The sequence below is a fragment of the Thalassophryne amazonica genome, chromosome 16 (genome assembly GCF_902500255.1).
Source record: "Thalassophryne amazonica chromosome 16, fThaAma1.1, whole genome shotgun sequence".
Classification (NCBI taxonomy): Eukaryota; Metazoa; Chordata; class Actinopteri; order Batrachoidiformes; family Batrachoididae; genus Thalassophryne; species Thalassophryne amazonica.
Genome location: NC_047118.1, coordinates 21122815 through 21150072, shown reverse-complemented (window position 1 = coordinate 21150072; position 27258 = coordinate 21122815). Strand labels below are relative to the sequence as shown.

Here is a 27258-nt window from a genome sequence, read left to right as displayed (position 1 = left end):
CCCTCAAGGTGACTCAGTAACACATGGGAGAAACTGCAAGAATTCCTGCCTTTTGTTTGCCAAAATGAGACGTATTTTCTTGCTTTTTGTTTGTCTCAGATGGCAAATACCCGGTAAGACTTCTCAGACACTTAGATTTTATCAGCTAGTCTCTTCCTCTTTTGATTTTTGACTCATTCCGAGAGGCGCTCCATTGAAACTATTGAGAAACTGTTTGGCAGCTTTGAAGTTACTTTTGCTTGGGTTTCAGATGATTCATATTAAGCCTAAACATTTTACTAACTGCGTTATCCTTTTTATTTAGTCTCAGGAGTCTCAGGATGGGAACAGTCATGCAAGGCCTGTGACATAATCAAGTCAGCGGACGGCTTCCAGCTGGTGTTCGAGACATGTAACGTAACTGGTGTGGGGGAGGTGGAAGTACGCCTTAATCAGGTATTTTGATTTGCACGATGATCGTTTTGTTTCGTAACGTTGACAAAGGCATGTATTGGGCCTCTTGCTGTTATGGTGTGAGAAAAAAAGACATCATGACTAGAGTGCAGAGAAATGTCAGGGAGTGTTTCTGAGGGGACTCAAGGGAAAATACATAGTTGTTCAAAAGAAATGTTTCGCTGTATTGCTTTTTTGGGGGGGGGGGGGGGGGGGGGGGGGTTGTGAAGGCTTTGTTTTCGGCCAGCCTTGGTTAATAATAATAATAATAATAATAAATTTTATTTGTACCGCACTTTATATTTGAATGCAAATCTCAAAGTGCACATAAAACGGCAATAAAAGAGATAAGATAAAATTACAATACATCATACATACATTAGTTAAAAACTAGCTGTAAGCTTGTCTAAAAAGGAAGGTTTTTAATCCTTTCTTAAAAGCATCCACCGTCTGTGGGGCCCTGAGGTGGACTGGGAGGGCGTTCCACAGGCGGGGAGCAGCAGCCTCGAAGGCCCGGTCCCCCATGGTCTTGAGCCGTGTCCTGGGTGGGAGCAGACGGTGCTGTTGGCCTGACCGGGTTCTGCCAGAGGTATGTGGAGTGAGGAGGTCAGTGAGGTAGGTGGGGGCATCACCATGGAGACAGTGGTGGGTGTGCAGAAGGATCTTGTACTCTATACGGAAGTGAATGGGGAGCCAGTGGAGGGTGTGAAGGATGGGGGTGATGTGCTCGTGTTTCCGCACCCTCACCAGGACCCTGGCAGTGCTGTTCTGGACATACTGGAGCTTTTGAATGCTCCTGCCAGGGATCCCAATGAGGAGTGCATTACAGTAGTCCAACCTGGAGGAGACAAAAGCATGGATGAGCTTCTCTGCAGCCGAAAGGGAAAGTGAAAAACGGAGTTTGGAAATATTATGGAGGCGGAAAAAGGAGGTTTTGCAGATGTTATTGACATGACTGTCAAAAGAAAGGTGGGGGTCAAACCTGACCCCGAGATTGGTAACAGAGGGAGAGAGGGGAATGCTGTGGCCAAAGAGAGAAATTGAAGTAATGAGAGAGGAGTGGAGTTGGTGAGGAGTACCGGTTTGAATGACTTCTGTTTTTGAGACATTCAGCTGCAGGAAGTTCTGTCTCATCCATGCCCCTATCTCCTCCAGGCAGGAGTTGAGGCGGGAAATGGTGGCAGAGGGAGGAGCGGAGGGAGTGACCTTGATGTAGAGCTGTGTGTCGTCAGCATAGCAATGGAAGTGGATTCCATGCCTGCCAACGACACACCCGAGGGGAAGCATGTAAATGGTGAAGAGGGTGGGACCGAGCACGGAGCCCTGGGGGACCCCACAGGTGACAGTGTGGGGGCGAGATTTAGCATCCCCCAGGACCACATGCTCGGTCTGGTCAGTGAGGTAGGAGTGAAACCAGTGAGGGGCATTGTGGTCTGGCATTGAGATTTGTCATTGATTTCTCACCCCAATGCCCTCCCTGAAATAACTCCACTTCTACTACCCCTGGTTTTCCTCAGTGGTCTCACATCCAAATATGATGCAAATCAAATTTCACCAGGATCAAAGAGAAACAAGCCGTATTGCAGCATGTATGGATTAATGGTCTTATGATTGCGTGGGTTAATGAGGTAACAACACGGTAGTTGAAGAGAATCCTCAAATGCAGACGGTGTCATATATCCCATATTATATGCCTTCATATGTAACGGCGTGCAGAAGGCATGGCGTTACATACGTTATTCTAATCCAATTACATTTGTTCCACAAATCTGATTGGTTAATCATGTGAGATTTACGGCCATAAAATATAGTATTGATGGTGGCAAAATATTCTACCGTTTTGCATTTGATGTATTTCTCTGTGCCCTGACCACGTTGCTACACAGATGTCAATAATGGCACTGTCAGCTAAGAGCAAGAGAAACTGGCCGAGCGACGACGATGCAGAAATTTTTGAATTTAATCTATCATATGAAAGTACTGATGTGGATACTCTTGTAGAGAGTCTACAAGAGTCAAGACAGAAGTCAGACTACCAGAGCAAGAATTTTGGCTGAGGAAGCTTCTGCGATTTGAAGCGGAACGTCCTCACGTCAAGCAACCCAGTTCAGTCGAAGATTCAAGCTTCTCTACTAAGGAAACCACCTAGACAACTGAGAGCCTACACATATACTGTCGTTCTACATTTTTATTGTACTGTTATTCTACAGACTTATTGTAATGTTATTCTACAGTCTTGTACTGTTATTCTACAGTCTTCTTATACTGTTATTCTACAGTCTTATACTGTTATTCTACAGTCATCTTATACTGTCATTCTACATTTTTATTGTACTGTTATTCTACAGACTTATTGTAATGTTATTCTACAGTCTTGTACTGTTATTCTACAGTCTTGTACTGTTATTCTACAGTCTTATACTGTTATTCTACAGTCATCTTATACTGTCATTCTACAGTCTTATACTGTTATTCTACACTCATCTTATACTGTCATTCTACATTTTTATTGTACTGTTATTCTACAGACTTATTGTAATGTTATTCTACAGTCTTGTACTGTTATTCTACAGTCTTCTTATACTGTTATTCTACAGTCTTATACTGTTATTCTACAGTCATCTTATACTGTCATTCTACAGTCTTATACTGTTATTCTACAGTCATCTTATACTGTCATTCTACAGTCTTATACTGTTATTCTACAGTCATCTTATACTGTCGTTCTACATTTTTATTGTACTGTTATTCTACAGACTTATTGTAATGTTATTCTACAGTCTTGTACTGTTATTCTACAGTCTTCTTATACTGTTATTCTACAGTCTTATACTGTTATTCTACAGTCATCTTATACTGTCATTCTACATTTTTATTGTACTGTTATTCTACAGACTTATTGTAATGTTATTCTACAGTCTTATACTGTTATTCTACAGTCATCTTATACTGTCATTCTACAGTCTTATACTGTTATTCTACAGTCATCTTATACTGTCATTCTACATTTTTATTGTACTGTTATTCTACAGACTTATTGTAATGTTATTCTACAGTCTTGTACTGTTATTCTACAGTCTTCTTATACTGTTATTCTACAGTCTTATACTGTTATTCTACAGTCATCTTATACTGTCATTCTACAGTCTTTACTGTTATTCTACAGTCATCTTATACTGTCATTCTACATTTTTATTGTACTGTTATTCTACAGACTTATTGTAATGTTATTCTACAGTCTTGTACTGTTATTCTACAGTCTTCTTATACTGTTATTCTACAGTCTTATACTGTTATTCTACAGTCATCTTATACTGTCATTCTACAGTCTTATACTGTTATTCTACAGTCATCTTATACTGTCATTCTACATTTTTATTGTACTGTTATTCTACAGACTTATTGTAATGTTATTCTACAGTCTTGTACTGTTATTCTACAGTCTTCTTATACTGTCATTCTACAGTCTTATACTGTTATTCTACAGTCATCTTATACTGTCGTTCTACATTTTTATTGTACTGTTATTCTACAGACTTATTGTAATGTTATTCTACAGTCTTGTACTGTTATTCTACAGTCTTCTTATACTGTTATTCTACAGTCTTATACTGTTATAGTACAGTCATCTTATACTGTCATTCTACAGTCTTATACTGTTATTCTACAGTCATCTTATACTGTCATTCTACATTTTTATTGTACTGTTATTCTACAGACTTATTGTACTGTAATTCTACAGACTTATTGTAATGTTATTCTACAGCCTTATTATGCTGTTATTCTGCAGTGTTGTACTGTTATTCTACACTCTTGTTATACTGTTATTCTACAGTCTAATTGTAACTTTATTCTACAGTCTTGTTCTGCTATTGTACAGTATTGTGCCGTTATTATACAGTTTGTCTATTGTAACATACAACAATTACTATAAAAAGATCACAGAACTGTCCCATGGTTAAATTAAAGCCTAAAGACTAATTCCACTAAAAACAATAAAATATCTCAATGACATTGCTTTAGACGTCTTCCATTTTGCTCATGGTCAGCAGTGGAGTCTTGGAGCAACATGATTATTTGGCTTTTCTCATGCAGCTCCTGTTGCACAGGTAGAATGGTGTGTACACAGCCTATATTCTGTATAACTACATGCATCTCCATGCACTCTGTAATGCACACATGTATTGGTCATCTTAACTCTTTTAGCCTAAACACAGATGATATTTTTCTAAATTTTTCATATTAACATAAAGAGTTCTGAAAATGTCATGTCTGTTTAAAACTGAGTTGGCTATATGAGGCTACAAAGATGCGTTAAGTTGACCAGTAGATAAGTGGATGGTGTGATACACAGTTAGTGCAATTTCCTCTCAAAAACGATAACCCTGGTTCAAGGCTGGAACTGTCCCATTGTACCGGAACAGCTAGAGTTGCGTGAGAAAAGGTAAATCAACATGCAAATCCTAAATCTGTCCTGGTGATGACTCCAAGCAAAACGGAAGAATCCCAATAAAATCTCCCTGAGTTGTTTAACTGTATTTTGTTTAAAAAAACAAACAAACAAAAAAACATGTCAGCATAGTCTGTTAACAGCAGACAGTACTGTGATATTTTCACAGTAATAAAGTGTTGTATGTTACAGCAGAATAAGAGTACTCTCCTGGCAACTCCAGCTGCCAGCATGGTAGTTTGAATTAAAATGTAATTTTTTAGTGTGAATTACTTGTACTGATGAAAGTAATATTTTCATTTTCCAACAGACTATGATTGCTTCTTTTAAAAATGGATTGTCCAAATATTCATCAGAGGTAATCCAAATCAGCGAGCATTCGATTACCATCAAACGGTGTCTGCCTGAACTGCATGCAATATTGTTCTATCATGATGTAAGTGAACCATTTTATATGTTTTTACATGTTGATTGAATTAATTAGTTAAGTGAATCAGTCATTGTTACAGTGTAGACTTCTTTTCTTTTTGCTTTTCAGGATGTAGCTTGCATCAAATGTGAAGAGAGAGGTAAAATGATGCAGTGTTGGAGACGACACATTTATTTTTGTCATGAATCAATGAAGCAGATCATTACACCATATGTACAGTGAGCTGAACTTTTCTTTAAACAGAGACCAAAACACCTGACAAGACTTTATTTAGCGTAACATAGCAGAATATTTCTGTTGCTACATTAAATGCCACAAACTCCGCGCACACACACGCATGCATTTTATATATATATATATATATATATATATATATATATATATATATATATATATAAACCTTTCTTACTTTGCCAGCAAAAAAAATGTTAGTGGACTGAAAGTTTGTGGAACTAAAGTTAGCAGAAGCTAACTGGTCCGCCGATGGTTTTCAAAGTTAGCTGAAAAGCTAACCCGCTAATGAAAATGGTTTATATATATATATATATATATATATATATATATATATATATATATATATATATATATATATATATATATATATATATATATATATATATATATATATTATGGCATGCCAAACAGGAAAATATGAGAATATTGAATAAAAACCTGAGAATATTGAATACAAATCTGAATATATTTAATGAAAATCTGAATATATTGAATGAAAACTTGAGAATATTGAATGAAAACCTGAACATATTGAATGAAAATCTGAATATATTGAATGAAAACTTGAATATATTGAATGGAACTTGAGAATATTGAATGAAAACCTTAATATATTGAATGAAAACTTGAATATATTGAATGGAACTTGAGAATATTGAATGAAAACCTTAATATATTGAATGAAAACCTGAATATATTGAATGGGACTTGAGAATATTGAATGAAAATCTGAATATTTTGAATGAAAAGCTGAATATATTGAATGAAACCTTGAATATATTGAATGAAACTTGAGAATATTGAATGAAAACTTGAATATATTGAAGGAACTGCTCACTGCAGCCTGTCGCCATAGCGATATATGTTTTTATTGATGTCCATGTGATGACAGCAAGCAGACACGCGCATCACAGTGGGCAGTTGTTAGTCCATGTCCATCTAAACACAGCACGTGTTGTTCAGAACCACCTATCTCCACAGCCACTTCTGTCTGCAGCCACACCAAAGCCACACTCGTGGGGCACTTATACAAATTTCACTACCAGCACGACAGTGATCATTTGCTGACTGTTGTCGTGTTAATAGCTCAAATGGCCACAAATTTTCTGAGTGCCATGCAAGTGGTGTTAGACGTTCATGTGTGTCAGCTGGAATTTGGCCGACACCTGCCATGAGAGGGTTTGATGGGCTCGCACGGTGCACACTCTGTCTTATAGCCACTGGTGTGCGCAAATAGCTGCAGCAACAGGTGTACGAGGCCTTAGAAGCAGGTACAATTCTACACATTTTGCATACGATTCCTGCTTCATGCGCACTTTACACGCAAATCGACCAAATTCGCACTGTGTGAAGGGGCCCTAAGAAATGCAGAGAAATTGTAGAATGTAGTCCAATTGTCCTGAAATACCTGCTCACAGGTGCCAGACGTTGGTCGACTCCATGCAACACAGATGTGAAACAGTTCTCAGAAACAGTGGTTATACAACTACATATTAGTTCAGTCATTCACGGGAAAAATGAATCATTTGTCAGTTTATACAGTAGATGTTTGAGATGGTCAAGTACAATGCAGACACTGCTATTTTTTTTAACATCCTAATCCTCCCCCCACTTTCTGAAAAGTAATTAAAATGTACAGCATTCCCAGTGCATTTGGGTGTGTAGAAATGAATTATAAGGATTTTGAGCTTTCGTGTTTTTTTTAGTTTTTTTTTAGAAACACAATGCTATTACTTTGAACACAACTGTACCTGATCACAGGACCCCATTGTGAGGTCTACAACAAATTTGATGTCATTTGACATTAAGGGCCTCCTGCTTGGCACCCTAAATCTATTTTAATGAACAGATCATACATGACAAGACTCAGAATGGTTGTTATTTTTACAGAACCCCCCCCCCCCCACCCACACACACACACACACACACACACACACACACACACACACACACACACACACACACACACACACACACACACACACACACACACACACACACACACACACACACAAAAAAAACAGACACCCTTATAACAGCAAAGAGAAAGACAGTAGTCTTACATCTGGGGACAGATGTAAGACTGCTGTCTTTCATACTGTCATATTTTAACCCTTTAGCACCCGCCCTCAAATGAGACTGCACTGCCCAACTGATGCAGTGCAAGACAGAACTGTGAAATCTACCTTTAGCTCCTTGGTCACAATAGCTACAAGAGCTGGAAGAAAAGCGACCAGCTATTAATCATTTTCAATCAGTCTGGGTATTTTACAACGACAAGTGGTCACTGTGCCATCTGTGGCATGCCACTATGCCACCACTATGCCATATTCAGGTTTTCATTCAATATTCCCAAGTTTTCATTCAGTATATTCGTATTTTCATTCAATATATTCAGGTTTTCATTCAATATATTCAGGTTTTCATTCGATATTCTCAAGTTTCGTTCAATATATTCAAGTTTTCATTCAATATATTCAGGTTTTCATTCAATATTCTTAATTTTTCATTCAATATTCTCAAGTTTTCATTCAATATATTCAGGTTTTCATTCAATATTCTCAAGTTTTCATTCAATATATTCAGATTTTCATTCAATATAGTCAGGTTTTCATTCAATATTCTCAAGTTTTCATTCAATATATTCAGATTTTCATTCAATATATTCAGGTTTTCATTCAATATTCTCAGGTTTTCATTCAATATTCTCAAGTTTTCATTCAATATATTCAGATTTTCATTCATTCAATATATTCAGGTTTTCATTCAATATTCTCAAGTTTTCATTCAATATTGTCAAGTTTTCATTCAGTATATTCAGGTTTTCATTCAATATCGTCGTTTTTATTCAATATATTCAAATTTTCATTCAATATTCTCATATTTTCCTGTTTGGCATGCCATACATGGCAGATAAAATTATATCTGCCAAGACTTCATTTGAAATCGGTTTCCTTACTTCTGCAGCCCACAGACAAGATCAACAAAAATGTCAACAGTGTGCACACCATCTGGTGGCTGTACTGCAGTAAGGCACATAAACAGATGAGACGAGCACTACAAATTAAATAGGTTTTAAAATTTTAGAATTTATTAATGACTCATGGCATGCAATTTGATTTGATAAGCAATAAAAAGTAAATAGAAATCAAAGATGTATTACATTGCACGTTGATCTTAAATAATTACAAACCTTCATTTTGTATTAATTCTGCTTGCTAGATTATTTATAATTGCAGTATAACAAATTCATAGTCGTGGGTATAATGAAAAAGATGTTTCAGAGGCAATGGGGTGAAATTAATTCATCATGTGTATGGGTAATAAAAATTATGTTCACTGTCTTTAGCATGATCATTCATACGGTGCCATTTCCTTACTCAGATAAGCCTGTAAAAATTATATAAGTAATAACAGCACTACATAGCCATTGTGTCATTAGTACATCGAAAACTACAACTAATAAATAATTCAAATCAATGTCCGGTTTGATCATGTACTCATTCTTCCATTCGCCTGGCAGTGGAACGTTTACACAGCTTGAGGTTCGTCTTCAGTGCGCATCATCGTTCATATTCACCTTAAAGTTGTAACCCTCTTGTAATCAAACACCTTTTTTAATTTATACCAGAAGACTCAACGGGTTAAGGAAAAATAAAATATTTATTACAGATGTGGACACAGAGATGTAATTTTGATTTGGCCACAGTCTCCGTCTCAGTGGTGGGATGAGCTGAGGTTATCTTGAACCCTGCCGATAGGACAGGCAGGGGGTGGAGCATATCCCCCTGTGACAGACAGGGATCAGCTGGTGGCAGTGGGGTGGTGGAGGGAGCGTCGAGCGGATAACTGAAATACAGCAACAAGGTAAGGGAGACAAGGGAAGCTTTTAAAGGACATTCCTCGATGTTATTAGCTGTAGCATCTGTTTGTGCGTGTATTTGCGAGGCTGTAGGCAATTAGCTGACTGTGAGAGACACGGAATAGTGAGTCTTCTGGTAGAACTGATGCTACGCTTTCATTTCTTTACACTTGATCTTGGACTTTTCCGCTTTCTTATCGAGCTTCTTACCTGTGTTTTAATCAAACGTTAGCGTCCTTCTTGGTTGCAAGTTATCGCGCATGCGCAAGATCGTACCTCAGCTCAGCTATTGTAAACAGACACATATGGATTATGTTTACAAACACACACAGAACCAAAATGTATGTATGTATGTAAACAGCATGAATAAGAGCTACGGAGTCGGTAAATTATGATGGCTTCACTGGGAAACATATTAAGTGAAGCTGAAAAGATAGTGGGACGTACTGGTGCATCCTTTTTAAGCATTTAGAGAATTGAAACAGCTATTATAATGGATGTCACTTAAGTATTTACAGTATATGTTTTTACAACTTATGAGTAAGCTCCTTCGGCTGCTTCCTTGTGTGCACATGGTGTCGCCACAGCAAATCCAAGGTGGATCTGCATGTTGAATTGAAGTTTTATGCTGGATGCCCTTCCTGATTTGAACCGGGAACCAACCATCAAGTTATTCTTATTAAACAAACAACAACAAAAACCAATTCAAATCCACACTATAGCCCATCTCACATAGGAGTCACGTATGTGGCGTGTTAATGGAAAGCTCTGGCGTGCTATACTTACCAGCACTCACCTCCCCTACAGACAAATACCAGTGTTTGCACGATGAGTAACCGATATGCGTGTGGGGAATTCATGGCGTTTAATGTAACATGTTGTCTGCCACTCCCTGGCCAGTGTATTATCAATTTTTTTTGTATTTATTTTTTTGGATTTTGTCATGGATTTGGAGTTTATGAACAACATAGTGCTTTAAACACATGCCTTTAAACGCCACAAACACGTCATCTGTGTGAGAGTAGCCTACGACTTTAGGTGGATCAGATGAGATGACTATCCATTTCATTTCAACCTGCACAAAAGCCTCCAGAAGAAGCACAGACACAGCAGGAGGCGAGCTACATGACAGGGGCTGTGACCTTTTGACCTTAATGACATCACTAAAGCAACTCATTACATCATAGCGGCTGTGTGTGTTTCTCAGGAAGGACATCCGACATAAAACTTGTGCCAAATGCCAATGTGGATCTGGCTGTATCTGCTGTGACGACCCCGAACAAGAAACGGAATCAGCAGGTTGGACAACAACAACCTTTAGATAAACCAGAGAAGACCTGGGTGTACTGTGAGTTTCTTTGATGTATTTCTGAGTGAATATACTGTATATTTTGTGCTTTTAATATTGTGGCTTTGTGTAAGATCAAATAATTGCCGCATGACAGTGTGTGTTGTAGGTGTCATTTTGTTGATTTCTGTCGTGAGCCTGGCTTTGTGCTACATTTCTTGGAAGAAACATCTGAAGTGAGTGATGTTTTATTTTCAACAACAGTCACCTTGTGATGTCATTTGTCTGACTTACAGGTTTTTTTAATGATAACTTAAGCAGAATTTTGAAAACAGGGCTCATTAAAAAAAATGACAATTCACACATTCGCATAAAGAAGTAGCAGAACATTTCAAATATTTTGCTTCACGAAAATCTTTAATTCAAATTTTAGATTAATAGCTTCCTCTTTGGCCAATAGTCTTTCAGGTCATGTGATCCTTTCATTCACGTGGACCTTCAGAATAAATTTTCCTGGGTGTTTCCTGGTCGTCCTTCCTCACTGATGTGACGTCTGTATGGTCCAAAGATTTTAAATACTGTAGATTGTAGCATTGTTTGTGGTACTCTTTTTGAGATGTTCTTACTGAGGAATTTGACTTGTGAAAATCCACTATTGTGCTTAAGATCAAAAAACACTTAACTTAATCAAATCAAATCAAATCAATTTTATTTATATAGCGCCAAATCACAACAAACAGTTGCTCAAAGGCGCTTTATATTGTAAGGCAAGGCCATACAATAATTACGGAAAAACCCCAACGGTCAAAACGACCCCCTCTGAGCAAGCACTTGGCAACAGTGGAAAGGAAAAACTCCCTTTTAACAGGAAGAAACTTCCAGCAGAACCAGGCTCAGGGAGGGGCAGTCTTCTGCTGGGACTGGTTGGGGCTGAGGGAGAGAACCAGGAAAAAGACATGCTGTGGAGGGGAGCAGAGATCAATCACTAATGATTAAATGCAGAGTGGTGCATACAGAGCAAAAAGAGAAAGAAACACTCAGTGCATCATGGGAACCCCCCAGCAGTCCAAGTCTATAGCAGCATAACTAAGGGATGGTTCAGGGTCACCTGATCCAGCCCTAACTATAAGCTTTAGCAAAAAGGAAAGTTTTAAGCCTAATCTTAAAAGTAGAGAGGGTGTCTGTCTCCCTCATCTGAATTGGGAGCTGGTTCCACAGGAGAGGAGCCTGAAAGCTGAAGGCTCTGCCTCCCATTCTACTCTTACAAACCCTAGGAACTACAAGTAAGCCTGCAGTCTGAGAGCGAAGCACTCTATTGGGGTGATATGGTACTATGAGGTCCCTAAGATAAGATGGGACCTGATTATTCAAAACCTTATAAGTAAGAAGACGAATTTTAAATTCTATTCTAGAATTAACAGGAAGCCAATGAAGAGAGGCCAATATGGGTGAAATATGCTCTCTCCTTCTAGTCCCCGTCAGTACTCTAGCTGCAGCATTTTGAATTAACTGAAGGCTTTTCATGGAACTTTTAGGACAACCTGATAATAATGAATTACAATAGTCCAGCCTAGAGGAAATAAATGCATTAATTAGTTTTTCAGCATCACTCTGAGACAAGACCTTTCTAATTTTAGAGATATTGCGCAAATGGTCCCAGGCTTTCAGGCTCCTCTCCTGTGGAACCAGCTCCCAATTCAGATCAGAGAGACAGACACCCTCTCTACTTTTAAGATTAGGCTTAAAACTTTCCTTTTTGCTAAAGCTTATAGTTAGGGCTGGATCGGGTGACCCTGAACCATCCCTTAGTTATGCTGCTATAGACTAAGACTGTTGGGGGGTTCCCATGATGCACTGTTTCTTTCTCTTTTTGCTCTGTATGCACCACTCTGCATTTAATTATTAGTGATCGATCTCTGCTCCCCTCCACAGCATGTCTTTTTCCTGGTTCTCTCCCTCAGCCCCAACCAGTCCCAGCAGAAGACTGCCCCTCCCTGAGCCTGGTTCTGCTGGAGGTTTCTTCCTGTTAAAAGGGAGTTTTTCCTTCCCACTGTAGCCAAGTGCTTGCTCACAGGGGGTCGTTTTGACCGTTGGGGTTTTACATAATTATTGTATGGCCTTGCCTTACAATATAAAGCACCTTGGGGCAACTGTTTGTTGTGATTTGGCGCTATATAAAAAAAAAATTGATTGATTGATTGATCCAGGGTTGGTACCAGGAAGCAGAGTTGTAGTCTTACACACCTCTCTGCAGCTTCTCTCCCCCTGCCATCCCCTCATTACCCCATCCCCGTAGAGACGGTGCCTGCTCCCAGAACACCAACAACCAGTAAAAATCTATTTAAGCATAAAAATTCAAAAAGAAAAAATAATATAGCACCTTCAACTGCACCACAGACTAAAACAGTTAAATGTGGTCTATTAAACATTAGGTCTCTCTCTTCTAAGTCCCTGTTAGTAAATGATATAATAATTGATCAACATATTGATTTATTCTGCCTTACAGAAACCTGGTTACAGCAGGATGAATATGTTAGTTTAAATGAGTCAACACCCCCGAGTCACACCAACTGTCAGAATGCTCATAGCACGGGCCGAGGCGGAGGATTAGCAGCAATCTTCCATTCCAGCTTATTAATTAATCAAAAACCCAGACAGAGCTTTAATTCATTTGAAAGCTTGACTCTTAGTCTTGTCCATCCAAATTGGAAGTCCCAAAAACCAGTTTTATTTGTTATTATCTATCGTCCACCTGGTCGTTACTGTGAGTTTCGCTGTGAATTTTCAGACCTTTTGTCTGACTTAGTGCTTAGCTCAGATAAGATAATTATAGTGGGCGATTTTAACATCCACACAGATGCTGAGAATGACAGTCTCAACACTGCATTTAATCTATTATTAGACTCTATTGGCTTTGCTCAAAATGTAAATGAGTCCACCCACCACTTTAATCATATCTTAGATCTTGTTCTGACTTATGGTATGGAAATAGAAGGCTTAACAGTATTCCCTGAAAACTCCCTTCTGTCTGATCATTTCTTAATAACATTTACATTTACTCTGATGGACTACCCAGCAGTGGGGAATAAGTTTCATTACACTAGAAGTCTTTCAGAAAGCGCTGTAACTAGGTTTAAGGATATGATTCCTTCTTTATGTTCTCTAATGCCATATACCAACACAGTGCAGAGTAACTACCTAAACTCTGTCTCACTAATTTAGAAGATCTTCACTTAGCCTGGAAAAAGAGTCTGTTGCTCTTTAAAAAAAAGCCCTCCGTAAAGCTAGGAGATCTTACTACTCATCACTAATTGAAGAAAATAAGAACAACCCCAGGTTTCTTTTCAGCACTGTAGCCAGGCTGACAAAGAGTCAGAGCTCTATTGAGCTGAGTATTCCTTTAACTTTAACTAGTAATGACTTCATGACTTTCTTTGCTAATAAAATTTTAACTATTAGAGAAAAAATTACTCATAACCATCCCAAAGATGTATCGTCATCTTTGGCTGCTTTCAGTGATGCTGGTATTTAGACTCTTTCTCTCCGATTGTTCTGTCTGAGTTATTTTCATTAGTTACTTCCTCCAAACCATCAACATGTCTATTAGACCCCATTCCTACCAGGCTGCTCAAGGAAGCCCTACCATTAATTAATGCTTCGATCTTAAATATGATCAATCTATCTTTATTAGTTGGCTATGTACCACAGGCTTTTAAGGTGGCAGTAATTAAACCATTACTTAAAAAGCCATCACTTGACCCAGCTATCTTAGCTAATTATAGGCAAACATCCAACCTTCCTTTTCTCTCAAAAATTCTTGAAAGGGTAGTTGTAAAACAGCTAACTGATCATCTGCAGAGGAATGGTCTATTTGAAGAGTTTCAGTCAGGTTTTAGAATTCATCATAGTACAGAAACAGCATTAGTGAAGGTTACAAATGATCTTCTTATGGCCTCAGACAGTGGACTCATCTCTGTGCTTGTTCTGTTAGACCTCAGTGCTGCTTTTGATACTGTTGACCATAAAATTTTATTACAGAGATTAGAGCATGCCATAGGTATTAAAGGCACTGCGCTGCAGTGGTTTGAATCATATTTATATAATAGATTACAATTTGTTCATGTAAATGGGGAATCTTCTTCACAGACGAAGGTTAATTATGGAGTTCCACAAGGTTCTGTGCTAGGACCATTTTTATTCACTTTATACATGTTTCCCTTAGGCAGTATTATTAGACAGCATTGCTTAAATTTTCATCGTTACGCAGATGATACCCAGCTTTATCTATCCATGAAGCCAGAGGACACACACCAATTAGCTAAACTGCAGGATTGTCTTACAGACATAAAGACATGGATGACCTCTAATTTCCTGCTTTTAAACTCAGATAAAACTGAAGTTATTGTACTTGGCCCCACAAATCTTAGAAACATGGTGTCTAACCAAATCCTTACTCTGGATGGCATTACCCTGACCTCTAGTAATACTGTGAGAAATCTTGGAGTCATTTTTGATCAGGATATGTCATTCAATGTCCATATTAAACAAATATGTAGGACTGCTTTTGTGCATTTGCGCAATATCTCTAAAATTAGGAAGGTCTTGTCTCAGAGTGATGCTGAAAAACTAATTCATGCATTTATTTCCTCTAGGCTGGACTATTGTAATTCATTATTATCAGGTTGTCCTAAAAGTTCCCTGAAAAGCCTTCAGTTAGTTCAAAATGCTGCAGCTAGAGTACTGACAGGGACTAGAAGGAGAGAGCATATCTCACCCATATTGGCATCTCTTCATTGACTTCCTGTTAATTCTAGAATAGAATTTAAAATTCTTCTTCTTACTTATAAGGTTTTGAATAATCAGGTCCCATCTTATCTTAGGGACCTCATAGTACCATATCACCCCAATAGAGCGCTTTGCTCTCAGACTGCAGGCTTACTTGTAGTTCCTAGGGTTTGTAAGAGTAGAATGGGAGGCAGAGCCTTCAGCTTTCAGGCTCCTCTCCTGTGGAACCAGCTCCCAATTCAGATCAGGGAGACAGACACCCACTCTACTTTTAAGATTAGGCTTAAAACTTTCCTTTTTGCTAAAGCTTATAGTTAGGGCTGGATCAGGTGACCCTGAACCATCCCTTAGTTATGCTGCTATAGACTTAGACTGCTGGGGGGGTTCCCATGATGCACTGAGTGTTTCTTTCTCTTTTTGCTCTGTATGCACCACTCTGCATTTAATCATTAGTGATTGATCTCTGCTCCCCTCCACAGCATGTCTTTTTCCTGGTTCTCTCCCTCAGCCCCAACCAGTCCCAGCAGAAGACTGCCCCTCCCTGAGCCTGCTTCTGCTGGAGGTTTCTTCCTGTTAAAAGGGAGTTTTTCCTTCCCACTGTTGCCAAGTGCTTGCTCAGAGGGGGTCGTTTTGACCGTTGGGGTTTTTCCGTAATTATTGTATGGCCATCCCCATTTACATGAACAAATTGTAATCTATTAGACAAATATGATTCAAACCACCGCAGCGCAGTGCCTTTAATACCTATGGCATGCTCTAATCTCTGTAATAAAATTTTATGGTCAACAGTATCAAAAGCAGCACTGAGGTCTAACAGAACAAGCACAGAGATGAGTCCACTGTCCGAGGCCATAAGAAGATCATTTGTAACCTTCACTAATGCTGTTTCTGTACTATGATGAATTCTAAAACCTGACTGAAACTCTTCAAATAGACCATTCCTCTGCAGATGATCAGTTAGCTGTTTTACAACTACCCTTTCAAGAATTTTTGAGAGAAAAGGAAGGTTGGAGATTGGCCTATAATTAGCTAAGATAGCTGGGTCAAGTGATGGCTTTTTAAGTAATGGTTTAATTACTGCCACCTTAAAAGCCTGTGGTACATAGCCAACTAACAAAGATAGATTGATCATATTTAAGATCGAAGCATTAAATAATGGTAGGGCTTCCTTGAGCAGCCTGGTAGGAATGGGGTCTAATAGACATGTTGATGGTTTGGATGAAGTAACTAATGAAAATAACTCAGACAGAACAATCTGAGAGAAAGAGTCTAAGCAAATACCGGCATCACTGAAAGCAGCCAAAGATAACGATACGTCTTTGGGATGGTTATGAGTAATTTTTTCTCTAATAGTTAAAATTTTGTTAGCAAAGAAAACCATGAAGTCATTACTAGTTAAAGTTAATGGAATACTCAGCTCAATAGAGCTCTGACTAGTCACGAGTCTGGATAGTCACGGTTTGGAGGATTTAAGAAAATTGGCCAGATTTCTAGAAATGAGAGCTGCTCCATCCAAAGTGGGATGGATGCCGTGTCTCCTAACAAGACCAGGTTTTCCCCAGAAGCTTTGCCAATTATCAAATTATAACTACAGAGTCCAACATTGTTTTTGCAAAGTTACACACCGATTCAATGTTAATTTTAGTGACCTCCGATTGGCGTAACCGGGTGTCATTACTGCCGACGTGAATTACAATCTTACCAAATTACGCTTAGCCTTAGCCAGCAGTTTCAAATTTCCTTCAATGTTGCCTGCTCTGGCCCCCGGAAGACAATTGACTATGGTTGCTGGTGTCGCTAACTTCACATTTCTCAAAATAGAGTCGCCAATAACCAGAGTTTGATCCTCGGTGGGTTTGTCGCCAAGTGGGGAAAAACGGTTAGAAATGTGAATGGGTTGGCAGTGTACATGGGGCTTCTGTTTAGGGCTACGCTTCCTCCTCACAGTCACCCAGTCGGCCTGCTTTCCCGGCTGCTCGGGATCTGCTGGAAGGGAACTAACGGCGGCTAAGCTACCTTGGTCCGCACCGACTACAGGGGCCTGGCTAGCTGTAGAATTTTCCACAGTGCGGAGCCGAGTCTCCAATTCACCCAGCCTGGCCTCCAAAGCTACGAATAACCTACATTTATTACAAGTACCATTACTGCTAAAGGAGGCCGAGGAATAACTAAACATTTCACACCCAGAGGACAGGAGACAGGAGAAGCCGCCATGCTAAATCGCCTAAGAGCTAGTAGCTGCACTAAGCTAGCGGATTCCTAAAAACACACAAAGTGAATAATGTGTAAATAATTTAGAGGTGATTCAGCAGAGGGAGTGCTTTAGTTAAGGCACGTGAAGATTACACTGTGAAACAAATCGTTATCTAGTTAACTAGATCAATCTGTGCAGATTAAACAGCTAACAGATACAGCAAAACACCGCTGTGCTCCGGAACAGGAAGTGATACAATACCACAGTGAGAGCCAACCACCCAAAGTGGTTGGCTCTTAACTTAAGATAAAAAAAAAATAAAAAAAACTCATGGATCACTTAACTTCCCAATTTACAAATTACAGCCTAATATTGACAGCTTTACATATAGCTTTGTTTACTCAGTCACATTAATGCTACTGTATACCTTGAAGTCATTTTTAAATTGTGTCAAAAACATTTTTAAGTTACACTTATATTCATTTGAAATGTGATATTTTATCAATATGCACACATACCACTAGGGGTTGCTCACGGAACACCAATGATTAGTTGACCATTTCTTTGAGAAACTCTGCTTCAGATGTTTTTTTTATGGTTTTAAATGCAGCAAGCTGCTAGTTGTGGAGGTTTGATGAAGTACATCCAAAGGTTCTACAATTTTTTTTCCCAGTTATGCCAATGACCAATTCACAAGCTTTGAAAGGTCATTCCATCAATTTCTGGAATCTTCACTGCTGTTTAAAGAATCATTCATCTTGGTGTGTGTCAGCTGACAAAATTTGACATAACAAATAAAAATTGAAATGAATCTATGGTAATTACTTTAAATAAGTTTACATGAAAATAAAATAGACATCTGAGCTGACTTCATTTGAGATGTTTTAGTGCTTTACCTTTCATTCAGTACAAATATGATTTGAATTGGTCCAGTAGTGATTTGATTTGATTTGATTTCTGATTTGAAGGTTTATTTTGAACATAACAAAAGAAAAAAAACAAAAAAAACAACAGCAGACAATGTAAAATTAGTTCAAAAAGGAGTGAGAATAAGTCAAAACTTATCAAATACCACTCCTTCTCCCTGTATAATGATTTATATATCAATCCCTGTTTCCTTAAAAAAAACTACTGTTAACAATCATGATAATAATAATAATAATAATAATAATAATAATAATAATAATACTATGATATAATATAATTTTAGAAAACTTTGGAAAGTTTTATTCTTCTTCTACTTATTATTATTATTACATTTATCATACCGTCCCAACTGCTTCTGATTTGGGGTTGTAAAAATAAGGCCCACATTAAAAGCAAAAGCCGTCACAGATTTATGACGTCCGCCAATCCAGATCCGGACCACTTCCAAAATTCAGTGGAGTCTTCCATGCTCTAATATCTATCTGTGGTGCAAAATTTGGTGACAATCTGTAAAGTAGTTTTGACGTAATGCTTCAAAGCCTATATAAAGGGAAATCTTGATCCAGAATCTGGATTCAGATCTGGATCACCTTCAAATTTAGGTGGAGTCTTCCATGCCCTAATATCTATCTGTGGTGCAAATTTGGTGACAATCTGTAAAGTAGTTTTGACGTAATCCTTCAAAGCCTATATAAAGGGAAACTTGATCCAGAATCTGGATGCAGATCAAGATAACCTGCAAATTTAATGGATTCTTCCATGGCCTAATATGTATCTGTGTTGAAAATTTTGTCAAAATCCGTGCAGTAGTTTGGACGTAATCCTGCTAACAGTAATCCTTCCAAGCCTATATGAAGTGAAACCTTGCTCCAGAATCTGGATTCAGATCTGGATCACCTTCAAAATTAAGTGGAGTCTTTCATACCCTAATATCTATCTGTGGTGCAAATTTGGTGAGAATCCGTGAAGTAGTTTTGACATAACCCTTCAAAGCCTATGTAAAAGGAAACTTGATCCAGAATCTGGATCCAGATCAAGATAACCTCCAAATTTAATGGATTCTTCCATGGCCTAATACGTATATGTGTTGAAAATTTTGTCAAAATCCGTGCAGTAGTTTTGATGTAATCCTGCTAAAAGTAATCCTTCCAAGCCTATATGAAATGGAACCTTGATCCAGAATCCAGATTCAGATCTGGATCACCTTCAAAATTAAGTGGAGTCTTCCATGCCCTAATATCTATCTTTGGTGCAAATTTGGTGACAATCTGTAAAGTAGTTTTGACGTAATCCTTCAAAGCCTATAAATAAAGGGAAACTTGATCCAGAATCTGGATCCAGATCAAGATAACCTGCAAATTTAATGGATTCTTCCATGGCCTAATATGTATCTGTGTTGAAAATTTTGTCAAAATCCGTGCAGTAGTTTTGATGTAATCCTGCTAAAAGTAATCCTTCCAAGCCTATATGAAATGAAACCTTGATCCAGAATCCAGAATCAGATCTGGATCACCTTGAAAACTAAGAGAAGTCTTCCATGCCCTAATATCTATCTGTGGTGCAAATTTGGTGAGAATCCATGAAGTAGTTTTGACATAACCCTTCAAAGCCTATATAAAGGGAAACTTGATCCAGAATCTGGATCCAGATCAAGATAACCTCCAAATTTAATGGATTCTTCCATGGCTTAATATGTATCTCTGTTGAAACTTTGTCAAAATCCGTGCAGTAGTTTTGATGTAATCCTGCTAACAGTAATCCTTCCGAGCCTATATGAAATGAAACCTTGATCCAGAATCCGGATTCAGATCTGGATCACCTTCAAAATTAAGTGGAGTCTTCCATGCCCTAATATCTATCTGTGGTGCAAATTTGGTGATAATTTGTAAAGTAGTTTTGACGTAATCCTTCAAAGCCTATATATTAAGGGAAACTTGATCCAGAATCTGGATCCAGATCAAGATAACCTCCAAATTTAATGGATTCTTCCATGGCCTAATATGTATCTGTGTTGAAAATTTTGTCAAAACCTGTGCAGTAGTTTTGATGTAATCCTGCAAACAGTAATCCTTCCAAGCCTATATGAAATGAAACCTTGATCCAGTATCCGGATTCAGATCTGGATCACCTTCAAAACTAAGTGGAGTCTTCCATGCTCTAATATCTATCTTTGCTGCAAATTTGGTGAGAATCCGTGACGTAGTTTTGACATAACTCTTCAAAGCTTATATAAAGGGAAACTTGATCCAGAATCTGGATCCAGATCAAGATAACCTCCAAATTTAATGGATTCTTCCATGGCCTAATATGTATCTATGTTGAAAATTTTGTCAAAATCTGTGCAGTAGTTTTGATGTAATCCTGCTAAAAGTAATCCTTCCAAGCCTATATGAAATGAAACCTTGATCCAGAATCCAGATTCAGATCTGGATCATCTTCAAAATTAAGTGGAGTCTTCCATGCTCTAATATCTATCTGTGGTGCAAATTTGGTGAGAATCCGTAAAGTAGTTTTGACATAACCCTTCAAAGCCTATATAAAGGGAAACTTGATCCAGAATCTGGATCCAGATCAAGATAACCTCCAAATTTAATGGATTCTTCCATGGCCTAATATGTATCTGTGTTGAAAATTTTGTCAAAATCCGTGCAGTAGTTTTGATGTAATCCTGTTAACAGTAATCCTTCCAAGCCTATATGAAGTGAAACCTTGATCCAGTATCCGGATTCAGATCTGGATCACCTTCAAAATTAAGTGGAGTCTTCCATGCCCTAATATCTATCTGTGGCGCAAATTTGGTGAGAATCCGTGAAGTAGTTTTGACGTAACCCTTCAAAGCCTATATAAAGGGAAACTTGATCCAGAATCTGGATCCAGATCAAGATACCCTCCAAATTTAATGGATTCTTCCATGGCCTAATATGTATCTGTGTTGAAAATTTTGTCAAAACCTGTGCAGTAGTTTTGATGTAATCCTGCAAACAGTAATCCTTCCAAGCCTATATAAGTGAAAGTTGATCCAGAATCCGGCTCAGCTCCAAAATTTAATGGAGTCTTCCATGGCCTAATATGAACCTGTGCTGAAAATTCCACCAAAATCTGTACAGTAGTTTTGACGTAATCCTGTTTACAGTCAGACAGACAGACAAATAAATAAATGAATAAATAAAACACTGATGATATTATTACATCCTTGGCGGATGTAATTACTAGAGTTTTGCTGTAGCACACATTGTTTAATAAAATGGAATATGTGTAGTTGGGAAAAATTGAAAATTTTTGGCAAAGTGTCTAAGTTACCATCACAAAGTCATGAAGTCATCCAGTGCAGGATTTGACCTGGCACTGGGTGGGGCTTCACAGTTTCTTGTTTTTAATATTAGTATCTAAGCAGTTTTTAAAAAACAAGCAAAATGAATCTTGAAATGATCTTGATTTTTGTTTCCTTGTTACTTATTTTAGACAGCAGCAAAGTGCACCCATGGGATTTTGCAGTTACCTCATATCTGGTTATTGGGCCAGATGCAGGAGCAGGTCAGTGTAACTTTCAATAAACGTTTCATCTGTGCCATGTTCAAATCCACCTTAGCCACCTGGATATAGTTAAATGTATAAATCATTGTCCATGCGTGTTTAAATTAAAAAGTCATGTCGGTACTTTCATTCGGGTGATCTAACATTCAGATGTCAGCCCAGATCTGGTAAATTAAATCTGTGTTCTGGCTGAAGTGATATTAAAGTTTTATTATCTCCTCTGTCATTGCGCACAGGCAGAGCAGATCACCCTCTGACGCAGCCATACAACAGAGTGTGAGCTTGAACGTGTGTGAAGACTGACAGGTTGGGCTGACCACATCATTTTTTTAACAGTAATCTTTTGCCAAAAGCATCAAAACAGATATCATATCCTGTATTGACTTGAATATCAGTGACATGCATCCCCTCATGCTTGTTAACGAAATAACTCAAAAATAATAAATGTTATAGTACTTTGCTATATTATAAAGGCATACAATGAGGACAACTTAAGTCAAGTCTTGGAGCATGCACTGGTGCCATGCTTTGCCACATCTGCCACACTATTTGCCCTATTGAGGTTTCAAATCCCGCAAAATCTTGAACAACTTCAGAGAGCTCACCGCACTGTGAGATGTCATTAACATTGAGAAATGCATTAAGGCGCTCCGATAACACGCCACACGGACAAAAGCATCAACATCGCAACATAAAACTCTTTGTATATTGTGCCTAAAATTCTCGTGAATATATTATCTGGGTTTTTAGACGTTATTATGTTTGTTTTATGTAAACATGCGAGAAGTTCAGGTTGTTTCTCCGTTATTTTCAATGGGAGTTGCTGTGAGCTGCGATCGCTTCCTGCCTGTTCACGTCATTCTGAAGGAAAGTGATGTTTGCTCTTTAACACTCTGATTATTGTCCTGTATTGTCCTGATTATTGTTCTGTTTGTTCTAGAGTAATATATATATATATATATATATATATATATATATATATATATATGTCCAAAATTCAGTTTGTGTTTATGAAAAGCCACGCAGTTAATGTAGCAAACACGGATTATTTGTAATATTTGTTTCAGTAAGTTTTCAGAGTCTCATGCATGCAGTCTCTTATTAATGTGATGAAAATCATAAAAAAATACATTTTGGTAGAATAATGTTCATTTGCGATTGTCGTCATGTGGATTCTTTAGACTGCAGCAACTCTCTGTTGTGCAAGGGATTATGGGATATCTCAACAGGGCGAATGGGCATGGGCGCCCCTTTCCTTCTTCACCTGCTGGGGTCCATACTAAGGCACCTATGTGCTGGATCATGCACAGAAATGTGTGACATGTCCAAAATGTCAATGTGATGCTCTCTCACAATGCTCGTGAGCATCTGAGTCTCCCTTACTAACTGCTTGTTTGACACATAGTCATTCCAGTGGTAGTCTCCAAAGAGACTTAGTACTAAAGATACACTTTTGGCCACTGAGTAGTGTTCAAGTCTCACAACCAAGCACTAAGACAGGAAGCACCAGGACCCTAAAGACTTGGAACTTCACTCTCCTGCAAAGACATCAGCATTGCCAAACACCTCTCTCCAGTGACCTGTTGACTCCATAAGCTATTCCCAGGCACCTCTTGATCTCAAAGACCAAGGACACAAAAACTGTCACTGAATGTCACTGCCTAGACAAGTGAATGTCTCTAAAACACTTTTGCTTCATACAGATACGCCTCTGATGGCTGAGTCCAGAAAGTCACTGAACACCTTGATATGGGAAATTAAAGCTCCTTTGATGTAATACTAAAGGGGAATGTAGAGCGGCTGGATGAGTGGATAAGCAGCTGGCCTGCCAAGGTACGGACGCTCACGCTCCCTGTCTGTGTCCTTGGACGAGACACTTTAATCTACATTGTCTCAGTCCCCCCAGCTGTAAATTTACCGGTCTTGGCTGAGGAAGTAACCTGCGTTGGACTGGTGTGCCATCCAGGAGGAGTCGTAGAACATACTCGTATCTTGTCATTCACATTGTATTGTGAAATGTGCTGGAACAGCTTGAACTTCTCGATGTTCCTGTGATGATGGTGTTTCTTCTCAAGTAATGGAAAAATGGCTAACAACCTGCATCCTGTCAATCAAAGTGGAGAAGATCGTAAGGAATCCCGGCAACTCCTGTAGGACCATGAGTAAAACTAAGATCATTCAGCAAGTAGAAGTCAAGGTTTTAGATGTTCTTGTGGTACATGGCATCATGTTCACAGAGTAACCTGTCCTTCTGAACTGAAACCCTGTCCCTTATCATGAAGCGCTTCTGAACAACACAAACTACTTTGACTGTACTGAAACAGAGATATTTTACTGTCTGTTATGTGTTGCTTCTGTCTTTAGTGCTGATGTCCAGCATGTTCATGCTCCAGGAGAAGCCAAAGGTTTGGTGGACAAACATGGCAATGAACCAGACGTGGTCACTGTGTCTCTACTACGCTGGTAATTAGGAAGTAATTTTATAAGGCTGTTTTTTTTTTTTTTTTGTCAATCTGGTGTTACCACATGGAGTCAGCAGCTTTGCTTATACTTTGTCATTGCATAAAATACTAGTAATATAATAATAATAACAACAATAATAATAATAAAATCAAAATATCATTGCTATACTTAATATGTAGTGTATATTATACATATACAAGCAAAAGGACTGTCACAGTGAGGGTTTGTATTTAGTGGTATTGGATACATATACCAGCAGCTCCCTCAGGGTCCTGTTCTTCATACGTTGCATATCCAGGATAAACTGGGTGATCACAACCTCACACACCTCAATGTTTAACAAAGGCAAAGTGATGTGTGTGTGTACAATTATTAGCCAACTATGGGTGCGCAGTAGAGTTGGGCGGATTGAACCTAATATCGATAATATCGATACCAACACTGGTATTGATATTGAACGATCCTCATGTAAAAAGATCGATACTCAAGCTTTTTCTCTCTCCCGTACGCACTGACTACTGCGCACGCAGATTCATCAAAGTCTACTCTCTGTAAGAGCAGCACTGCGCTGTGTCACACAACACGGAGCAGCACAACCTTGTATTGTGGTTTGTCAGCCCTCTACAGGAGATTTTGTTTTAAGTTGTGCTGAGTGATATTTTTAAACAAAAATGTTGATTATTATTAGTATTTTGTTGTCACGTACAAGGTTTGGCGAAATTCTATCCTAGGTCTTTTGGATCCTTTGGATCTATGAAGCTTAAATATGAAAAAGTATCGGTATCGGTATCGATATCGGCGATACTGGGGCTGTATTTACTTGGTATACCAAAATTCCCGGTATCGCCCACGTCTAGTGCGCAGAATTATTATGCGACGAAATGAAGAACTAAAAAATTCCCATCTCACTTACTTATTTCCATATATTAGAGCAAGTACAACAACTAAACTACTCGAAATGAACAAATACACAATTTTGACGTTTCAAAAATATATAGTGACCAAAGTAGTCACCCCTTAAAAAAAACTAGCCAAGCAGTACAGTACTCACAGCCTTCTTGAATGATGGTGAGCAAAGTTGCCGTTTGTGTCCATCATCCAATCCTGTCCACACTGACTGATCGTACCTGCCCCGTGCAGGCATTCTATTCTGCATATGTTGTTTTAGCAACCAATCCAGCATCGCTTTTGAAGAACCAAAAGAACCAGTATCGTGGCCAGATCACAACTTTATCCAGATAGCACGGTAACTGAATGGGGCCCAGGGACATTTCCAGCACTCTTAGTTAAATATTTTCATCCTGTGATGAGCATCATGTCCTCCAAGATAAGGGAGATAAGATTCTCCACAAGAATCACCACGTTCTTCATAAAATCGCTCTCTGGATAAAATTTATAATTTGAAAATGTAATTACATTACACTTTTCAAGATGATCACAGGACATAATAGAAGCTTAATTCAGTTTATAATTTATAGAGGTAATGCTCACTAAAATGAATAAACGCAACTCTGCTCAGAATATATTTAATAAGAGTGTCGGGAATGTCCCGTGTTTAGGTGGACTAAAAATCGAGCATACAAATTATTAAATACCACAGTGATCCACAAGTCCCTCAGCTGTGACACAATTTAATAATGAGGTTACAATGTTTCATATATATATATATATATATATACTAGCATTTATCAGTTTAACCAATGAAATTAGCTTTTTAAAAGATGATTTAAAAACATGTTTTGCCATCTCTCCAGGTTTGACTCTTAACTTTGCATCTTATTTTTGATTGGTGTGTGTTTGATATCAGTGCCTATCTTTGATTAGCCTCAGCACCTGCTTGCTTTGCATCAATTATCACTGCATTAATGTGGCATCATGTTTATTCTTGTCATCTGAATCAAAGCGCTGCAGTTTCACTTGTGCAGAACTAGCGTTTGTTTCACAACATTTCGGTGAAAATGATTTCACTTTGATCCTGTAGCTTTCATTTGCAGCCTGTGCTGTGTTTTAAATGTAATCAATACAATAATAAAGTAATCAATGTACTGGAATTCTACTGTCAATAAGATGTCAAAATCACACCTGCGTTATGAAATAAATGTTTAACCCTGGATTCAGCTGTTTGTCTTTTTACTTGAATTTAATAATAGTAATAATAAAATAAATAAAGAGTATATGGAGTACACCTGTATACCACCAGGGAGCAGTATGTAGTTATGTGATACAACAGAGAGATAATTAAACATTTTATTGTCTGTCACTGAGTGATAAAAGGCACAGTTACTGCACAGAGGGACTTAAATCGTATTTGTACTATTGTCAACATTCATAATTGACATTCATGTCAGGGGTGCATTAAGGTGACCTCTGGCCTCTGGGAGACACATCTCCGTGTGACCCTGGAAAGCACAATGTAATCACAGAATGTAATTGAGTAGCAGCAAATTGAAACGCAACAAAACAACACTTTCTGCAACCTTGAATAATTAATTATAACTATGTAAAAATATCTATTTTAATGACAGACTTTATCTCTAATATTTGAAATGGTTTGCTTTATCAAACATTACGGGCTTTATTTATTAAGATTCCAGGTAATGAGTGCTAAACCGAGTGGGCTTTCCGAAACTTTACTCAGAATAACTGCACACATGACAGC

General features: G+C 38.2%; 1 protein-coding gene across 2 annotated transcripts; it reads left to right on the top strand.

Annotated features, from left to right (window-relative positions):
- Positions 1-25221, top strand: LOC117528489. 2 transcript variants are annotated; one of them, XM_034191123.1, is made up of 9 exons: positions 1-113; positions 305-435; positions 5193-5318; positions 5421-5451; positions 10616-10756; positions 10854-10932; positions 22065-22136; positions 22373-22442; positions 24501-24636. In XM_034191123.1, the coding sequence occupies exons 1-8, from the start codon at positions 65-67 to the stop codon at positions 22437-22439; spliced, it is 696 nt and encodes a 231-aa protein (XP_034047014.1). In that variant the 5' UTR covers positions 1-64; the 3' UTR covers positions 22440-22442; positions 24501-24636. The 2 variants fall into 2 exon arrangements, with proteins under 2 accessions (XP_034047014.1, XP_034047013.1); XM_034191122.1 differs by lacking the exon at positions 22373-22442 and having other exon boundaries at positions 24501-25221.
- Positions 25222-27258: the final 2037 nt, after the last annotated feature.

What these genes read in the sequence shown, in the direction of transcription:
- LOC117528489 (XM_034191122.1), top strand. Translation starts at nt 65, where the DNA reads ATGAGACGTATTTTCTTGCTTTTTGTTTGTCTCAGATGGCAAATACCC. An exon ending in TCTCAGATGGCAAATACCCG is followed by an intron (nt 114 to 304) that starts GTAAGACTTCTC and finishes CTTTTTATTTAG; the next exon opens with TCTCAGGAGTCTCAGGATGG. An exon ending in TGGGCCAGATGCAGGAGCAG is followed by an intron (nt 22,137 to 24,500) that starts GTCAGTGTAACT and finishes TTCTGTCTTTAG; the next exon opens with TGCTGATGTCCAGCATGTTC.